This window comes from Macaca nemestrina, chromosome 18, assembly GCF_043159975.1.
Source record: "Macaca nemestrina isolate mMacNem1 chromosome 18, mMacNem.hap1, whole genome shotgun sequence".
NCBI lineage: Eukaryota > Metazoa > Chordata > Mammalia > Primates > Cercopithecidae > Macaca > Macaca nemestrina.
In genome coordinates, this window is record NC_092142.1 from 15,175,529 (window position 1) to 15,194,913 (window position 19,385).

The window sequence follows — 19,385 nt, forward strand, 5'->3', positions numbered from 1 at the left end:
GATAGGGTTTCACCGTGTTGGCCAGGCAAGTCTCAAACTCCTGACCTCAGGTGACCTGCCCGCCTCGGCTTCCCAAAGTGCTGGGATTACAAGTGTGAGCCACTGAGCCCAGCCTCAGTGGACTTATTTTTTTAAGCCTTCTATCAGCCGACACTGTTGGCCACCCACTTCTTAAAACAGTGTTTCTGGGCCGGGCGCGGTGGCTCACGCCTGTAATCCCAGCACTTTGGGAGGCTGAGGTGGGTGGATCATGAGGTCAAGGAGATCAAGACCATCCTGGCTAACAGTGAAACCACGTCTCTACTAAACATACGAAAAAATTAGCCGGGTGTGGTGGCGGGCGCCTGTAGTCCCAGCTACTTGGGAGGCTGACGCAGCAGAAGGGCGTGAACCTGGGAGGCAGAGCTTGCAGTGAGCCGAGATCGCGCCACTGCACTCCAGCCTGGGTGACAGAGTGAGACTCCGCCTCAAAATAAATAAATAAATAAAACAGTGTTTCTGATCCTCCTGTCTTGGATCCTTTAATCTCTAATCTCTCTCTATAGGTTCTTGATTTTAATTTGTTGTTGATTGGGCTTCAAAAATCGACTCTTTCCTCACTCTGTAGATTCTTCTGTGTCATCTCTTCATCTCCCTTCATGGCTTTGAAATCTACCTGTGTCCTAATATATTTGTGTCTGTAGCCAAGATTGCTCTTGTGGGCTCCAGACTGGTTTCATTTTCGTTTTTGGGGGCAGGGGCAGACCAGAGTCTTGCTCTGTAACCTAGGCTGTAGTGTAGTGGGATGATCTTGGCTCACTGCAACCGCTGCCTCCTGTGTTCAAGCCATCCTCTCTCCTCAGCCTCCTGAGTAGCTATGCCACCACGCCCAACAAATTTTTTTGTTTTTTCAGTAGATTTGGGATTTCATCATGCTCGCCAGGCTGGTCTCGAACTCCTGACCTCAAGTGATCCACCCGCCTCAGCCTCCCAAAGTGCTGGGATTATAGGCGTGAGCCACTGCACCTGGCCTTGACTTGTTTCTTAACTGTCTGTTAGATGCATTTACCCAGAATCATCATAGGTGTTCCAAACTTAGCACGTCTTAAAATAAACTCTTGGCTGGGTGCGGTAGCTTGCACCTGTAATTCTAGCACTTTGGGAGGCTGAGGTGGGAGGATCATGAGGTCAGGAGATCAAGACCATCCTGGCTAACGTGGTGAAGCCCTGTCTCTAATAAAAATACAAAAAAATTAGCTGGGCATGGTGGCGGGCACCCGTAGTCCCAGCTACTCGGGAGGCTGAGGCAGGAGGATGACATGAACCTGGGAGACAGAGCTTGCGGTGAGCCGAGATCGCATCACTGCACTCCAGCCTGGGCGACAGAGCAAGACTCCGTCTCAAAAAAAATAAAAAAAAATAAAAAATAAATAAACTCTTAACCTTTCTCTCACACCCACCACTTCTGCACACTTTTTTCTGTGCTTAACTGTTCATTACTTCCCTCATTATTGAGCTAGCAACCTTGGGGTCTTTAGTACCCCTCAAATCCATTCACTGATCAAGCCCTTAGGGGGAAAAAAATCTTTCAAGCCTTTCTGTTTTGTTGGTTCTCTCTTGTATGGATTCTGGTAACCTCTTTAGCGGGTCTCTATGTTCTCCCAGTCCTCCTCTATCTCATACCTGTGTGGCCCCCACAACCACCATTTAACCTCAACAGTGTAGCCTAAATTATCTCTGGAAAGCACATGTCTTGGCATGTCATTCCCCTACTAAAAAACTTCATGCCTATGGAAAATGAAAATCAGTGTGGCCTGCAACCTTTTTTATGTTTCCTCTTGCTAGATACTTTATTCCTGGAATTTGCTACTTTACATCTTTATGCCTTTGCCTGTGCCTCTTTTTCCTGGCTGGAGGAGGTCCCTGTATGTACTTCATTTGCTACCTATTTGAGCACCAGCTATAGTTACATTGCCTCCCCTCTTGCCAGCTGTGTGACCAGGGACAAGTTGCTGCGCTTCTGTTTCAGTGTCCTCATCTGTAAAATGGGAATCGGTAGTAGTACCTACTTCATGGAGTAAGGATGACATGAGTTACTGTATGTTAAAGTCTTAGGGCAGTGCTTGGCATACAGTGAGTGCTATATTAGTGTTTACTGTTATTATTACTGTAGTTTAAAAAGTTCCTGCTCACCCTTTAAACTGAGCTGAAGTGTCGTCTTTAATGGAGCTTTCCCTGGTTCTCTAAGCACATGGTTGCTCCTTCATTGAGTCCGTTTCCCACTCTTCCAGATCTCTCTAATTACAGACCTGGTTTACAAGGCCCTCCATGGTCTATTTGGTGCTTCTTTGTTCCCCAGATTTATTATCTGTTAGCTTGCTCACTATACATGCCAGCCATACTGAACGTCTTTCAGTTTTCTGAAAACGTACTTTTCCTTCTGTAAGAAGTAGAACTTCCAGAAAAGACTCAACTGTGTTACTGTTTAAAGACCGCTGAAGCATCACTTTCTCTTTAAAGCTTTTCCTGACCCCTGCCTTCTTTCCCAGATACAAAGGGACATTTTCTTGGTGTTCCACTGTATTTTGTATCAGCAGTTCTCATTCCTGGTATTTGAACATACCAAGAATTGCATTAGTTGTGTGGAGTGTTGCAAGTAGAACTTCTTTCATCTTGAGACAGGGTCGTGCTCTGTCACCCAGGCTGGAGTGTAATGGGCCCGATCATGGCTCACTGCAGCCTCAACGTCCCAGGCTTAAGCAGTCTTCCCACCTCAGGCTCCCGAGCACCTGGGACCACAGGCATGTGCTACCATGCCAGGCTCATTTTTCTAGAGACAAGGTCTCCCTGTGTTGCCCAGGCTGGTCTCAAATTCCTGGGCTCAAGCAGTCTCCTCCTGCCTTGGCCTCCCAAAAGTGCTGGGATTACAGGCATGAGCCACTGTTCCTGGCTGCTAGTAGAAATAATAATAGTTCAGTACTAATGCATCAAAGCCTGCAACTGATTTACTTTTTTTTTTTTTTTTTCCTTTTCGAGACGGAGTTTTGCTCTTGTTGCCCAGGCTGGAGTGCAATGGCACGATCTTAGCTCACTGCAATCTCCGCCTCCGGAGTTCAAGTGATTCTCCTGCCTCAGCCTCCCTAGTAGCTGGGATTACGGGCATGCACCACCACACCCAGCTGATTTTGTATTTTTAGTAGAGACAAGGTTTCTCCACGTTGGTTAGGCTGGTCTTGAACTCTCAACCTCAGGTGATCCACCCACCTTGGCCTCCCAAAGTGTTGGGATTACAGGCGTGAGCCACCACGCCCGGCCTGATTTACTTTTAAAAATGGTACAGTTTAAATGTTATCCTTGTAGTTTTGTTGCAGTCTTTTTAGTGGAAAAGAGATGGGATAGATTTTTTTTATTTGCACACTAACTTAGCTTGTTTTCTACGTGCCTTTGGCCTTAGCGAGCTACCATTAATGTTATCCTTAACAGTTGTGGACGTTACGAAATTACCATAGTACAGATGAGTTATGGTTTTACTTTATTTTACTGCCAGGCTACTTGGGATTTCATCAGAAAATGGTTGATCTGTGGGAGTTTGTCACATGGATATGGCATAGTAAGCACTCAGTAGCTGAATTAAGGTGGGGAAAAGGAGACAGCTCCTTCTCCACATATAGGGAGGCGTGTGGGACAGTGGATGGAGGATAACCTTGACTGAGACAGACAGGTTTGGACCTGCTTCTTTACTGCCTTCTTGGTTGGGCAGATTGCTTATTAATCTCTCTTAGTCTCAGCTTCCTGAACAGCAAAATGGGAATAACTAAACATCGTGCAGAGTTTTTAGGATTAGAAGAAGATATGTATATAGAGTGTCAGACACCGTGCCTGGCATATGGTGTGTTCTCACTAAATGATAACTCCCTATGAATATCCCTGTAGGTATGACCTTGTGTTGCTTTTATTTGTATGTCTAACCCTTCCACAAATTAGGGGCTTTTTCTTTCTTTTTTTTTTTTTCTTTTTTTTGAGACAGAGTCTCGCTCTGTCACCCAGGCTGGAGTGCAGTGGCCGGATCTCAGCTCACTGCAAGCTCCGCCTCCCGGGTTTACGCCATTTTCCTGCCTCAGCCTCCCGAGTAACTGGGACTACAGGCGCCCACCACCACGCCCGGCTAGTTTTTTGTATTTTTTTTTTTTAGTGGAGACGGGGTTTCACCATGTTAGCCAGGATGGTCTCGATCTCCTGACCTCGTGATCCGCCCGTCTCGGCCTCCCAAAGTGCTGGGATTACAGGCTTGAGCCACCGCGCCCGGCTGGGGCTTTTTCTTAATGTATGTCTAACCCTTCCACAAATTAGGGGCTTTTTCTTAATGTGTGTATGTATGTATGCATGAATATAATTAATATAGTAATATTTTACATAATTGACACTGTATTTTATACATTGCATTTCAAATTTAGCAGTTCTTCTAATGTCACTAACAATTATTGTGAACAGTAATTTGATTGCCTGAAAAATATTTCATGGAGGAATGGCATTTATACAGAACAAACACATCATAATATATTTAAACTCAGCCACAGGTTTAGTTTAGAAAAGTTATGTTTATTCATGACCCCAATTGATCAGCCTAGACTGAGTTTTATCAGCATGCTTTCTGGTCAGCTTGAATATAGAGGAAATAGAGGTAGCTATTGTTTCTTTGTGATCTTCTAATACTTGAATCTGCTAGATTTCTGCAATTTTTAAAAGTCCCAGGTGTCAACATTTGAGGTGATTTTGTGTTTTCAGGGCAAACAAAAGTGATCAGGCTCAAGTACTGCATTTAAGTCTTTTTCCTACATTTTAGAGTTGCTAGATTGCTTTTTTAAAACAGGAAAGTTTATTGTGACATATTTTTGTGTTTTGATACCCAGTTTTCATTTCCTTCCAAGTTTGTGACCTTTTCCCCCCAAGCTATTCTTGATAGATGATTGATATAAGATAGCTGTAAATTTCTGTTATCTTAGAGGATTTGTGATTTTGAAAGTACTCTTCTTTGTTTAACTTAAGGATGACCAGATCATCAACTGGCTGCTGGAATTCCGTTCTTCTATCATGTACTTGACAAAAGACTTTGAGCAGCTTATCAGTATTATATTGGTAAGTTCACCATTTATCTCACTGTCTAGTATGTAATTCAGAACTTCGTAGTAGTATATATTAATAACATGCTGCTTTTATCGTTCTTTCCCAACTATAGAGATTGCCTTGGTTGAATAGAAGTCAAACAGTAGTGGAAGAGTATTTGGCTTTTCTTGGTAATCTTGTATCAGCACAGACTGTTTTCCTCAGACCATGTCTCAGCATGATTGCTTCCCATTTTGTGCCTCGTAAGTCATTACTCTTTGCTTGCTTGGAATTTTTTTTTTTTTTTAAATACTTCTTTATTAAAATACCACCTTCCCGTTATATATGAGAGATACTGCTACCATGGAAGATTCCAGATGCATATTGGCACCAGGTCTGGTAGACATATGTTCCCCGTAATGACCCCTATGGAGGTGTCTAGATTCATTTGTTGCTATGCGTTTTATGAATTGTAATTTGCTTTATTGAACTCCTGGTGAAGTCTTAGAACTCATCTAGGAATGTTTAGCTGTTTAAAAACTATAGTTGCTTTACTTTTTTTCAGATTGTGCTTTTAATTAATCATTGGGGTAACTTTGGATTATGGAAAAATGACTTTTGTATAGCTGTTCATTGTCTACGTCAGTAACTTTTTTGTGTAGCTGTTTATTGTCTAGATCAATGACAGAATAACATATTTTCTTTTTCCCTCAAAAGCTCGAGTGATCATTAAGGAAGGTGATGTAGATGTTTCAGATTCTGAGGATGAAGATGATAGTAAGTGTAAAAAGGTTTAAAGCCTGGGCACAGTAGCTTACACTCATAATCCCAGCACTTTGGGTGGCCAAGACAGGAGGATCACTTGAGGCCAAGAGTTTGAGACCAGCCTGGGCAACATAGTGAGATTTTTTTCTCTACAAAAAAAACATTTTTTTCAAATATTTTCTTTAAAAATGCTTAAAGTAGAACTAGGCAGAGTGGTGTGTGTCTTTAGTCACAGCTACCTGGGAGGCTTAGGTGGGTGGATTGCTTGAGCCAGGGGTTCAAGCCCTGCCTGGACAAGATGGCAAGACACTCTCTCTTTAAAAAAAAAAAAAAAAAAAGGAAAGCACAGAACACCTGGCACCTATTCTGGTAAGCAGACTGCAACAAATGACAACCTTTGATAAAACGTTTTTGTTATATTTAGCATTGATATGCAGTCAGTTGTCCTGAATGCATTATTTATATAATTAGTCCATTTAGTTTTCATTGATGGTTGTGAGAAAAAAATCTTGAAGTTATTATTTCTGTGATAAATTCCGTTTTGGTTAGCATGTGTTTTTAGCTTCAAGTATGTCACTTTTTTTTTTTTTTTTTTTTTTTGAGACAGAGTCTTGCCTGTCGCCCAGGCTGGAGTACAGTGGTATGATCTTGGCTCACTGCAGCCTTTACCTCCTGGGTTCAAGTGATTCTCCTGCTTCAGCCTCCTGAGTAGATGGAACTACAGGCGTGTACCACCATGCCTGGCTAATTTATGTATTTTTAGTAGAGATGGGGTTTCACCATGTTGGTCAGGCTGGTCTCGAACTCCTGACCTCAGGTGATCCACCTGCCTTAGCCTCCCAAAGTGCTGGGATTACAGGCGTGAGCTACCGCGCCCGACCAGCATGTATTTTTAGCTTCAAGTGCGTCGCCCTTCAGTTTTGTTTTGATGCTCATACTCTCAACTTTTCTCCTTGCAGATCTTCCTGCAAATTTTGACACATGTCACAGAGCCTTGCAAATAATAGCAAGATATGTCCCATCGTGAGTATACTTTTCCTTATTTTGAATGTTCAATTCTCAAGAAAATTGTAATCAATTAGTAAAAATTATAAAATGTTAATAGCATTAAAGCTTGAGTCTTACATTGCATGTTTTTTTTTTGTGTGTGTCCACTTGAGGAAACTTTACATTCTACAAAAAGTGGCATTTCCATTTTCTATTTATTATCTTTGATTGTTTTTCAAAGTTTGTATGCAGATTCTCCCCCAATTTTGTATGGTGGTTGGAATTTTGCTTTTATCTTCAACAGATACACTATCCAAACATTTTCAGTGAGAAACCCCTGTGTGTGTTTGTGTCATGCCATATGAATAAAAATTGCACTTCTAAGAAAAGCTTTTCAGGTTTGTGGGTTTCTTTTGGAAGGGTGGACTTCTAGTTCCCTCTGTCCGTTGATTATTTGTTAACTTGAAACAATCCAACTTGATAATTTTTTCTTCTTTTAAAAATAATATACATGTGTAGTGGGAAATGTCAGCAAAAAGCTCCCTCTTTGATTTGCTGTCAATATCAGAGTTAACAGAAGCTTATTTTCTCTAAGTCATTATAGATTTTCTTGGAAGCTATACAATGTAAGTTCCAGTTCTGGCCGGGCGCGGTGGCTCACGCCTGTAATCCCAGCACTTTGGGAGGCTGAGGCGGGCGGATCACCTGAGGTTGGGAGTTTGATATCAGCCTGACCAACATGGAGAAACCCCGTCTCTACTGAAAATGCAAAATTAGCCAGGCATGGTGGCGCATGCTTGTAATCCCAGCTGCTTGGGAGGCTGAGGCAGGAGAATAGCTTGAACCCGGGAGGCGGAGGTTGCAGTGAGCTGAGATTGCGCCACTGCACTCCAGCCTGGGCAACAAGAGCGAAACTCCGTCTCAAAAAAAAATAAAGTTGCAGTTCTTTGAGGTAGGGGTTCTTGTTTACCTCCTGTATCTGTCCATATTTGCTTTTAGAATGGTAGTATTACTTTTCTAGAAAGTAAAGTTAACATGGATTGATTTAATTTTTTAAAAATAGGACACCGTGGTTTCTTATGCCGATACTGGTGGAAAAATTTCCATTTGTTCGAAAATCAGAGAGAACACTGGTAAGAAATCTTTTCATTGAGAAAATCATGGAAAACTTGTTTGCATGGTTTCGTTTTAGATGATGTTAGGTCTTTTTCTTTCTGTGTTTTTTTTTTTTTTTTTTTTTTTTTGAGACGGAGTCTTGCTGTGTTGCCCAAGCTGGAGTACAGTGGCGTCATCTTGGCTCATTGCAACCTCCGCCTCTCGGGTTCAAGCAATTCTCCTGCCTCAGCCTCCCGAGTAGCTGGGACTATAGGCGCCCACCACCATACCCAGCTAATTTTTGTATTTTTAGTAGTGGTGGGGTTTCACCATATTGGCCAGACTGGTCTCTAACTCTTGAGCTTGTGATCTGCCCGCCTTGGCCTCCCAAAGTGCTGGGATTAGTGAACCACTGTGCCCGGCCGATGTTATGTCTTTTTCTTTTAAAGGTTACTTTGTCTTCTAGACTTTGATGTCTAAGAATTTGACTCAGATTCCTTTCTTATCAAGCGGCTATTGGGGATTCCCAGTGCCTTTTTCTGTTATTACTATGTGCAAGTCAAGGTGTGAGTTCATTTCAGGAATATCTGTAGTGGCTTCATGCTTATACAAGAATTACTAGAAGATAATAGTTCTTGTATTACTAATTGTAAATATGCCTTATTTTAACCTGAAAGCAAAGCCTTCTGTAGAAGCATTGTGCTTGTTTTTGTACAATGTTCAGATCATCTGTGCAGTTTTTAATAATTAATAGTGATTGCCGTAGTATAAAACCAAATCTAGTAGCATACAAAAATAATTATGTGCCATGACCAAGTGCGATTGACGCTAGGTACGCAAGATTGAGTTTTTTGTTTTTTTGTTTTTTTTTTTTCCAGGGAGGGGACAGTTTCTCTCTGTCACCCAGGCTGGAGTGTAGTGGTACCATCTCGGCTCGCTGCAGCCTCTGCCTCCCCAGGGTTCTAGCGACTCTCCCACCTCAGCCTCCCGAGTAGGTGGGACTACAGGAATGGGACACCACACCCCACTAATTTTTGTATTTATGGTAGAGACGGGTTTTGCCACATTGGCCAGGCTGGTCTTGAACTCCTGACCTCAAGTGATCCACCCGTCTCCACCTTGCAGAGTATTGGGATTAGAGACGTGAACCACCGTGACTGGCTGAGATTGATTTAGTACCTGAAAATAAATTAATAAAATATTTTATAGCAATAGAACAAAGGACAAAAACCACATAATCATCTCAGTAGATGCAGAAGTATGTGACAAAGGCCAATATCCTTTTATGACAAAAACAGAAGGAAATTTTCTCAACCTGATAAAGGGCATCTGAAAAACCCACAGCTAACATCATACTCAATGGTGAAAGACCAAAAGTTTTTTCTGAAGAATAAGAACAAAACAAGGATGTCTGCTCTTGCTGCTTGTCTAGCCAAGGCAGTTAGACAAGAAAAAGAATTAAAGGCATCCAGATGGAGTAGAAGGCATAAACTCTTTTGCAAGGTGATTTTATATGTCATCCTAAGGAGTTCACACACACACAAGACATTTTAGAGAGAATAAATGAGTTCAGCATGGTTACGGGACAGAAGACCAACATACGGTAACCACTTGTCCAAGACAATTGAATAGGGGAGAATAGAGTTCAACAAATGCTGCTGGCAGAAGTGGACATGAACATGCAAAAGAATGAAGCATATGGATATCCATGTACAAAAATGAACTCAAAATCAATAAAAGCCCTACATGAAGAGTAAAAACTGTAAAACTCTTGAGAAGAAAATAGGGGTAAATGTTGGATTAGGCAGTAATTTCCAGATTTGATGCCTGAGTACAAGTGACCAAAGAAAAAATACATCAATTGTACCTCAAAATTAAAAATTGTTATGCTTCATAGGACATTTTCAGGAAGATGAAAAGAATCCCCAAATAATGGGAGAAAATATTTCTAAATTTTATGTCTGGTAATGGACTTGTATATGTAAAGAACTCTTACAATTGAATAATAAAAGGGCAAATAGCCCAATTGAAATGGGCAAAGGATCTGAATAGGCATTTCTGCAAAAAAACACATGGAAAGAAGCTCAGCATCATTAGCCATCAGGGAAATGGTTTCACTGCATGCCCACAAGGATGGCTATATTCAGGATGAGAAGACAGTAACAAGTGTTGACAAGGATGTGGAGAAATGGGAACATTGTAACTGTCATATGTTGCTGTGGGAATGTAAAATGGTGCAGCTGTTTTGAAAATAGCCTGGCATTTCTTAAAGGTTAAATGTAGAATTACCATGTGACCTAGCAGTTCCATTTCTGGGTTTATACCTGAGAGAAATGAAAATATATGTCCACAGAAAAACTTGTACATGGATGTTCACAGCAGCATCATTCATAATAGCATCAAGTAGAAGCAACTCAAATGTCTGTCAACTGATGAACAGATGACAAAACGTGGTACAATGAAATATTAGCAATGAAAAGGAATGCTTTATATGTTACAACATGATTGGACCCTAAAAACATGCCAAAAGACTGTATTATATGATTCCATTTATATGAAAGGAATGGTTTACTTGTTACAACATGATTGAACCCTAAAAACATGTATTATATGACTCCATTTATAGGAAATGTCTCGAAGAGGCAGATTCATAGACTAGTGGTTGCCAAAGTCTTCATTTTGTAGGGATGCACTAATGGATTTGGGATTTCTTTTTAGAGTGATTAAAATGTTATAAAATTGCTGGCTGGGCACAGTGGCTTATGCCTGTAATCACAGCACTTCAGAAGGCTGAAGTGGGAAAGTCCAAGAGGTGAAGACCAGCCTGGGCAACATAGCGAGAACCTGTCTCTCTAAGAGGAAAAATTAACCAGATGTGGTGGTGTGCACCTGTAGTTCTAGCTACTAGGGAGGCTGAGGAGGAAGGATTGCTTATCCCGGGAATTCAGGGTTACGGTGAGCTTTGATTGCACCACTGCACCCCAGGCTGAGAGAGAGCCAGACACTGTCTCTAAAATAAAATGTTCTGAAATTGATTATGTTGATGGTCACATAACTCAATATATTAAAAACTTAAATTGTATACTTTAAGTTGGTGATTGTATGATTTATGAGTTTTATCAATACAGCTACTTAAAAACCTATAGTTGGCCGGGCGCGGTGGCTCAAGCCTGTAATCCCAGCACTTTGGGAGGCCGAGACGGGCGGATCATGAGGTCAGGAGATCGAGACCATCCTGGCTAACACGGTGAAACCCCGTCTCTACTAAAAATACAAGAAAATTAGCCGGGCGAGGTGGCGGGCGCCTGTAGTCCCATCTACTCGGGAGACTGAGGCAGGAGAATGGCGTGAACCCGGGGGAGCGGAGCTTGCAGTGAGCCGAGATCGTGCCACTGCACTCCAGCCTGGGGCACAGAGCAAGACTCCGTGTCAAAAAAAAAAAAAAACAAAACCTATAGTTGTGCAAATTAAAAACTTCATTTACTGAGGATAATTGAAATGATTATACCGAACATAATACATATGTAGAAACAGTACAGTTTTGTATTGTTGGATAGTCTGTTTTTTTCTGTTTAAATATTTGAAACTAAAGATTTCAATTGTGTAATTGATGTTTCGCTTACATAATTGTGAAACATTTATTCTCTGTTGAAATGTTTTATCTTATGTTTTCTGCTTTAGGAATGTTACGTTCATAACTTACTAAGGATTAGTGTGTATTTTCCAACCTTGAGGCATGAAATTTTGGAGCTTATTATTGAAAAGCTACTCAAATTGGATGTAAGTATTGAGCAATCTATTTTTATTTTCATTTACTGACTTGAATTTGTTATAATCACAGTATGTGGAAACAATAGTCAGTGATAGAAAAGAATCCACTTGGCCCCCACTTGGCCAGGCGTGGTGGCTCACACCTGTATTCCCAGCACTTTGGGAGGCCGAGGCAGGCAGATCACCTGAGGTTAGGAGTTCGAGACCAGCCTGGCCAACATGGTGAGACTCCATCTCTATAAAAATAAAAAAAAAATTAGCCAGGCATGATGGCGGGTGCCTGTAATCCCAGCTACTCAGGAGGCTGAGGTGGGAGAATTGGTTGAACCCAGGAGGCAGATCTTGCAGTGAGCCAAGACTGTACTGCTACACTCCAGCCTGGGTGACAAAGTGAGACTCCGTCTCAAAATAAAAGAAACCACTTGCACCATTCTTTGCTTCCTTCCTTTAAATGTGTCTTGAATTCCATCTGTGTATGTGCTGGGAGTTGTAGACAGTTCCTTCTCATGATTGGAGAACAAGGCATTAAATATATAGTTAGCCAAATGTAAAAGTATGGTTGTGGAAAATGCTATGAATGAAACATACATTATGAGTTAGAGAAACTGATAGAATCACAGTGGGGTCAGGAAGGGATTCCTAAGGGAGTGATTTTTCCTGTTTGGCCTTTCTTAAGGGCAGATTATAATTATAAACAGCTAAAACTTTGTTTAAGGAAGCCCGCACTAAGGTGCAGTGGGAATGAAAGAAAGTGGATTCTAGTGACATTGGGAGGAAAGGTGAACTGGTCCTCGAGACTGGTTTGGAGGAGGGGAGGCAGATAGTAAGGGAAAGGAATCCTTCAGAGGTTGCTCCCTGTGGAATCGAATCTTGGTGTTGCATTCATGGCAGGCAGAAATATCAAGAGGAGGCAGTTGGGAGAGGAGTTCCATCTTGGCCAGGTTCAGTTGCTGGTGGGCAGCCTACTAGAGAATACTCACTGGCAGTCGTGGCTGCAGGTGGGGACCTGAGCATAAACCTTTGGAAAGATACAGTTTAGGACAGGGGAGGAGAAGGGTGATCAGAAGTATGAGGAAAACCATGGGTCTGGATGCTCAGGAAGGATCTGCTGGAAGGAGGAGTTCGGTCAGCAGCATCAGATACTGCTCTCATTTTTTGGAAGGATGAAAAGTGCAACAGTCCTTGGATTTAGTGGTTAGAAGGTAGTCTTTGTTGCTTTCTGGAGGACCATGTCAGTGAAGAGGCAGAAACTGCATTTCGAGAGGGGATATGTGGATGGTGGGGAAACAGAAGTAAGGCTGTAGTTGGTCACTACAACCTTGGTACAGGGTTGTGGTGGAAGGTGGAGACAGAGCAGGGCTAAGAGGCGTGGTTCAGGAGTGGGGAGATGTGAGCAGGTTTGTGGACTGAGGGGAGAGGAGCTTTGGTGGAGGAAAATATTGATGCTGTAGGGAAGCAGGAAGATGGAACGAGGTCTTAGAAGAGCTAGAGCTTGGGCCCATTGGTGTAGTGTTCACTTGGAGTTGCACCTCTCTGGCCAACTGTATATGTACTCTTTATAGTGTTTCTCTGGTATATACTTAAAAGGAGCATTTTAGAATGTTTACAAAGAAGGTCAAGCATAGATAATAAAAAATGGCATGGTTTGAGTGGTATGTTAAGATATTTGAATGGTGATATACCAAAATAAATATTGAGTAATTCACATTTGGCTTGCAGTTTATCATTTTTCTGCTCAGTTGATTGATGATATGTTTATTACACAATGTGTCTGTGAGTGTCTTGTGCATAGAGATTTTATTAGCCCATTTTCATGCTGCTGATAAAGACACAGCTGAGCCTGGGAAGAAAAAGAGGTGTTTTATTTGTTTGTTTGTTTGAGAAGGTGTCTTGCTCTGTTGCCCAGGCTGGAGTGCAATGGCACGATCTCGGCTCACTGCATCCTCCACCTCTTGGGTTCAAGCAATTCTCTTGCCTCAGCCTCCTGAATAGCTGGGATTACAGGCGCATGCCACCGTGCCCGGCTGATTTTTTGTATTTTTAGTAGAGATGGGATTTCACTGTGTTATCCAGGATGGTCTTGATCTCCTGACCTCATGATCCGCCCACCTCAGCCCCCCAAAGTGCTGGGATTACAGGCGTGAGCCACCGCACCTGGCTAAAAAAGAGGTTTAATTGGACTTATAGTTCCGTATGGCTGGGGAGGCCTCAGAATCATGGCGGGAGGTGAAAGGCACTTCTTACATGGTAGCGGCAAGAGAAAATGAGGGAGATGTAAAAGTGGAAACCCCTGATAAAACCATCAGATCTCATGAGACTTATTCACTATCACGAGAACAGTATGGAGGAAACCGACCCCATGATTCAAATTATCTCCCACCAGGTCCCTCTCACAATGTGTGGGAATTATAGGAGTACAATTCAAGATGAGATTTGGGGCCGGGTGCGGTGGCTCACGCCTGTAATCCCAGCACTTTGGGGAGCTGAGTTGTGTGTGGATCACCTGAGGTCAGGAGTTCGAGACCAGCCTGACTAACATGGAGAAACCCCATCTCTACTAAAAATACAAAATTAGCTGGGCACAGTGGCGCATGCCTGTAATCCCAGCTACTTGGGAGGCTGAGGCAGGAGAATCGCTTGGACCTGGGAGGCGGAGGTTGTGGGGAGCTGAGATCTTGCTGTTGCACTCCAGCCTGGGCAACAAGAGTGAAACTCTGCCTCAAAAAAAAAAAAAAAAAAAATGAAATTTGGGTGGGGACACAGAGCCAGACCATATCAGAGCTAGAATAAATGCTGAATTTGTTGAGGCTACCTGGCATAGAGCATCATGTGATAGTTCTTCTCGATTTTATATAAGAATGTAGTAAAAGGGGCTTGGTTTATTATATTTAAATTCCTTCATGACCTAGGTCAATTTACAGGCTTGCACCATAATTGTGTATTGTGTTGGAGTGCGATATAAGGCACTAATCTGGACACCTTGAACGTGTTTATATCAGATGAATTTCCATCCCAAAGTAACATAGTTGTATTTTTAAAATCCTTTTATTCTTTTTTTTCCCCTTTGTTATAGGTGAATGCATCCCGGCAGGATATTGAAGACGCTGAAGAAACAGCAACTCAAACTTGTGGTGGGACAGATTCCACAGAAGGATTGTTTAATATGGTTAGCATTTTATTAATGAAGTCGACATGAAGTTTATCATCATCAAAGGGTGGAAACAGCTAGTGCTGCTTATCTTTGTTAAGGCTTTAGATTGAAAGAATTAAAATAGTTTAGCAAACTTGAAAACGATTCCTTATATGAGTAATTTGCTGCCATGTCATTTAGCACTTAGCATAATTGGTTTATTTACAAGGCTTTGAATTTGGGTTTGGTGAAGTACGTTTCCCTTTTGTTCTTATAACTTTAAGTGTTTGTTTTTGTAAGCCAGATGCTGTTTGTGAGGGCGTGGTTAATAGAAAAGCACACCTGTTTAATTTCTACATTTTACCGCTTGTACGCTTTATAGCATTACTTCTTTGGGTGCTATCTGAAGTTGGGTACAGTGGAAGGAGAGCCTGAGACAGGGATTCAGGTACCCTTGGGACAGAGGGTGTCAGGGAGCAGAAGAGGGCAGGGGAGCTTCAGGGGTGGGTCTCACTTGGGAGGTCGCTACAGCCTGATCCCACCAGGCACTCTGGGGTGTGGATTGCTCTACAGAGTTAGATCCCAGCTCGAGACCAAGGAGATGTCCTTTTCTGACGCCTTGTCTATCAGTCATTGGTTCTAGCGGGGAGGGGCTGGAAAGAGTGTAGCGGTGGTCCTGGCTCCTTTCTGCTCAGGGCAGCTCTCTTGGAGAAAGTAGGCAGCTGTGAGCTGATGGCCACCAGTTCTCACAGCAGCGGGGAGGTGGATATCCCGACCTGGAAAAGGGGGCCTGGCACCAAAAGCACCCACTCTGGTGGGCACCAGGAGCAGAGGTAGGGACATCTGTAAGGTTTGCATGGCTAGCGCTCATTGGGTCTTCTCAGTGAGAATCAGAAGCTGGTGCTGAGTCTTGGCTTTTATTTTAAATTTTGCAGGTGGTTCTGATTCACATCCCTGAATGAGACCGCTGCCTGGAAAGGTGTCTGCATTTCTTTCTTTCTTTTCTTTTCTTTTTTTAATTTATTTTTTATTTTTTATTTTTCTGAGATGGAGTCTTGTTCTGTTGCCCAGGCTAGAGTGCAGTGGCACATTCTCAGCTCACTGCAAGCTCTGCCTCCCTGGTTCAAGTGATTCTCCTGCCTCAGCCTCCTGAGTAGCTGGGATTACAGGCACCTGCCACCGTGCCTCGCTAATTTTTGTATTTTTAGTAGAGACGGGGTTTCACCATCTTGGCCTGGCTGGCCTCGAACTCCTGACCTCGTGATCCACCCGCCTCGGCCTCCCAAAGTGCTGGGATTACAGGCATGAGCCACTGCGCCCGGCCCTTTGGTTTTGTTTTATTTTTAATTTGAGACTGGGTTTTGCTCTGTTGCCCCAGCTGGAGTGCAGTGTTGTGTGATCTTGGCCCACGCCAGCCTCAACCTCCTGGGCCCAAGTGATCTGCCCACCTCAGCCTCCCGAGTAGCTGGGACTGCAGTACTGCCGCACCTGGCTACGTTTTTTGTATTTTTGTAGAGACAGGTCTCACTGTGTTGCCCAGGCTGGTCTCAAGCTCCTGAGCTCAAGTGATCCTCCTACCTTGGTTTTGGTAATCACAGGCATGAACCACTGTGCCTGGTCCATTTCTTTGTTTTACTTTTTTTTTTTTTTTTTGGTGGGGGACAGAGTCTTGCTCTGTTGCCTAGGCTGAAGTGCATGAACTCGGCTCACTACAGCCTCCTCCACCTCCCGGTTCAAGCTATTCTGCCTCTGGCTCCCGAGTAACTGGAATTACAGGCGTGTGCCACCATGCCTGGCTAATTTTTGTATGTTTAGTAGAGACGGAGTTTTACCATGTTGACCAGACTAGTCTCAAACTCCTGACCTCAAGTGATTCCCCCCCGCCTCTGCCTCCCAAAGTGCTGGTATTATAGATGTGAGCTGCTTTGCCCAGCCTCTTTGTTTTATCTTTTAAGGGAAATAATCACCTATGATGGTTTTCCTACTAAACCACTTTCACATTGAATTTTTTTGTTGTTGTTTTTTTGAGACGGAGTCTCTTTCTGTCCCCCAGGCTGGAGTGCAGTGGCGCGATCTCGGCTCACTGCAAGCTCCACCTCCTGGGTTCATGCCATTCTCATGCCTCAGCCTCCCGAGTAGCTGGGACTACAGGTGCCTGCCACCACGCCCAGCTAATTTTTGGTATTTTTAGTAGAGATGGGGTTTCACCATGTTAGCCAAGATGATCTCGATCTCCTGACCTCATGATCCGCCCACCTCGGCCTCCCAAAGTGCTGGGATTACAGGCATGAGCCACTGCGCCCGGCCCACATTGAATTTTTTAATGTTAGTATTTACTTTTTGTCTTCAAAGGATGAAGATGAAGAAACTGAACATGACACAAAGGCTGGTCCTGCACGGCTCGACCAGATGGTGCATCCTGTAGCCGAGCGCCTGGACATCCTGATGTCTTTGGTTTTGTCCTACATGAAGGATGTCTGCTATGTAGATGGTAAATCACACTAGCTACTGTTTATTGAACACCTGCAGTGTACCTGGCTTTGTGCTGGTCATTTTCCATCCATTATCTCTAGTACTAATAAAAATCCTGTAAAAATATCTATTGAGTATGAGTTTAAGATGGGTTAAAGAGGTCAAGTTACTTGCCAGTCACGTAGCTTGAAAATGGGACTGGGATTCCAGCTGAGTTATATTTGTCTTCCGTCTTTTCACTGATTGTTGTATTGAAAGATTATAGAGTTTGGCCAGTTTTAGATCAAATTACGCTCAGGTTGCTGAATGCATTTAAGAATGGTGTAGAGGGCACTAATATATGGTGTTCTGTTACGTATTGAGTTTAGAGGGTCTTTGCCTGGCACCATTGTTGTGCCAGTGTTAGTACTATGTGTGCTTCTTGCCTTCATGGAACTTTAAAGGCTTTGCCATGCGAAAACAGAATTTTTTCCCATTCACATTGCTAAGATTTAAGATGAGCTCGGTGAGTCAGAATAATAGAACTGGAATCTGAATTGACTGCATTACTATTTTAACGGTCTTGCTGTTATGAAAATAATACATGTTGATTAGAGAAAATGTGGAAACTACGTGAAAGGATAAAAACGATTTAAATGGCCACATTTCTTCTATATAGAAAACCGTTATGAGCATTTTAAAGTTTGACGTTTTTCCCCTTTTCTGTTAGCGTGTGTATATGTAGTGAATTTTTTAGTGGATTTGGGGGTCACACTAAACATAAATGTTTTGTAATCTGCCCTTTACATGGATGCTGAAGGTGAACATTTTCTCATATCATTGCCTGTTATTAAAATAATTGTTATTGAATCCCAGCGCTTAGGCCAAGTGGGGAGGATCACCTGAGGCCAGGAGTTCAAGACTAACTAGCCTGGGCAAGATAACAAGACCCCATCTCAAAAAAAAAAAATTTAATAATGAATGTTATTGATCACATGGGTTTAACTGTCTCACTGTTTTCACCGTTATAAGTAACAGTTATAATGAACATCCTTGTGCCATTATATTCCGTTGTTTACTAGCAATAAAATGATTGGATCAGAGATCTTTTGCTACATGAATTGTAGAATTGCCCTTCAGAAAGGTTTGCATTTCTGACCTTGCCACAGTGTGTGAGGTGAGGACCTGCTTCCTTGCAGGTGTTAGATTATTATACTCAGGAAAATCTGTGCAAACTAAAAGTAGCATTTTGTTTTCATCATATTTTAATGGATAATGTCTTTCTTTTTTTTTTTCTTTAATAGACACGGTCTTACTCTGTAACGCAGGCTGGAATGCAGTGGTGGCACAAACATGGCTTAGTGCAGCCTTGACCTCCTGGGCTCAAGCGGTTCATCTGCCTCAGCCTCCCACGTAGCTGGGATCACAGGCATGCCACCATAATTTTTTGATTTTTTGTAGAGACAGAGCCTCACTATGTTGCCCAGGCTGCCCTTGAACTCCTGGGCTCCCTCCCACTTTGGCCTGCCAAAGTGCTGGGATTGCAGGCAGGAGCCACTGTGCCTGGCTGGATAATGTTTTTTAATGGTGTTGTGTTCTTTATGAAAAATCTGGCAGATGAAACTTGAAAATATGCCTTTATAAAAACTGAGATGCCAAATTTTCTCCGTAGGTAAGGTTGATAACAGCAAAACAAAGGATCTGTATCGCGACCTGATAAACATCTTTGACAAACTCCTGTTGCCCACCCATGCCTCCTGCCATGTGCAGTTTTTCATGTTTTACCTCTGTAGTTTCAAATTGGTGAGTAAAAATGTGATTAACATTATCTTAGCTTATTTTGTTTTTGCCCGAAGTTTTTCCCTAAAAACTGGGGTGGATGAAGACCATGAAGTAAATAATTCTTTTCCTTGAGCTTACTTGCTAGTCTGCTTAATAAAATTGCATACTCTTTTCTTTTTTTGTTTTTTTCCTGTCTTTTTTGAGACACAGTCTTGCTCTGCTGCCCACTGCTGCAACCTCTGCCTCTTGGGCTCAGACAACTCTCAGGCCTTACCCTCTTGAGTAGCTGGGACCACAGGTTACCACACCTGGCTAATTTTTG

At 42.6% G+C, this 19,385-nt stretch overlaps 1 protein-coding gene across 1 annotated transcript in view; it reads left to right on the plus strand.

Annotated features, from left to right (window-relative positions):
* Positions 1 to 19,385, plus strand: part of LOC105467729 (RRN3 homolog, RNA polymerase I transcription factor) — a 37,454-nt gene that overhangs the window by 5,493 nt on the left and 12,576 nt on the right. Inside the window, exons 4-12 of the mRNA XM_011717405.3 lie at positions 5,026 to 5,115; positions 5,216 to 5,345; positions 5,800 to 5,859; positions 6,807 to 6,870; positions 7,898 to 7,967; positions 11,611 to 11,709; positions 14,774 to 14,866; positions 17,183 to 17,321; positions 18,954 to 19,084. Of these exons, the coding sequence (XP_011715707.2) occupies positions 5,026 to 5,115; positions 5,216 to 5,345; positions 5,800 to 5,859; positions 6,807 to 6,870; positions 7,898 to 7,967; positions 11,611 to 11,709; positions 14,774 to 14,866; positions 17,183 to 17,321; positions 18,954 to 19,084 (876 nt within the window). The remainder of the gene's footprint in view (positions 1 to 5,025; positions 5,116 to 5,215; positions 5,346 to 5,799; positions 5,860 to 6,806; positions 6,871 to 7,897; positions 7,968 to 11,610; positions 11,710 to 14,773; positions 14,867 to 17,182; positions 17,322 to 18,953; positions 19,085 to 19,385) is intronic.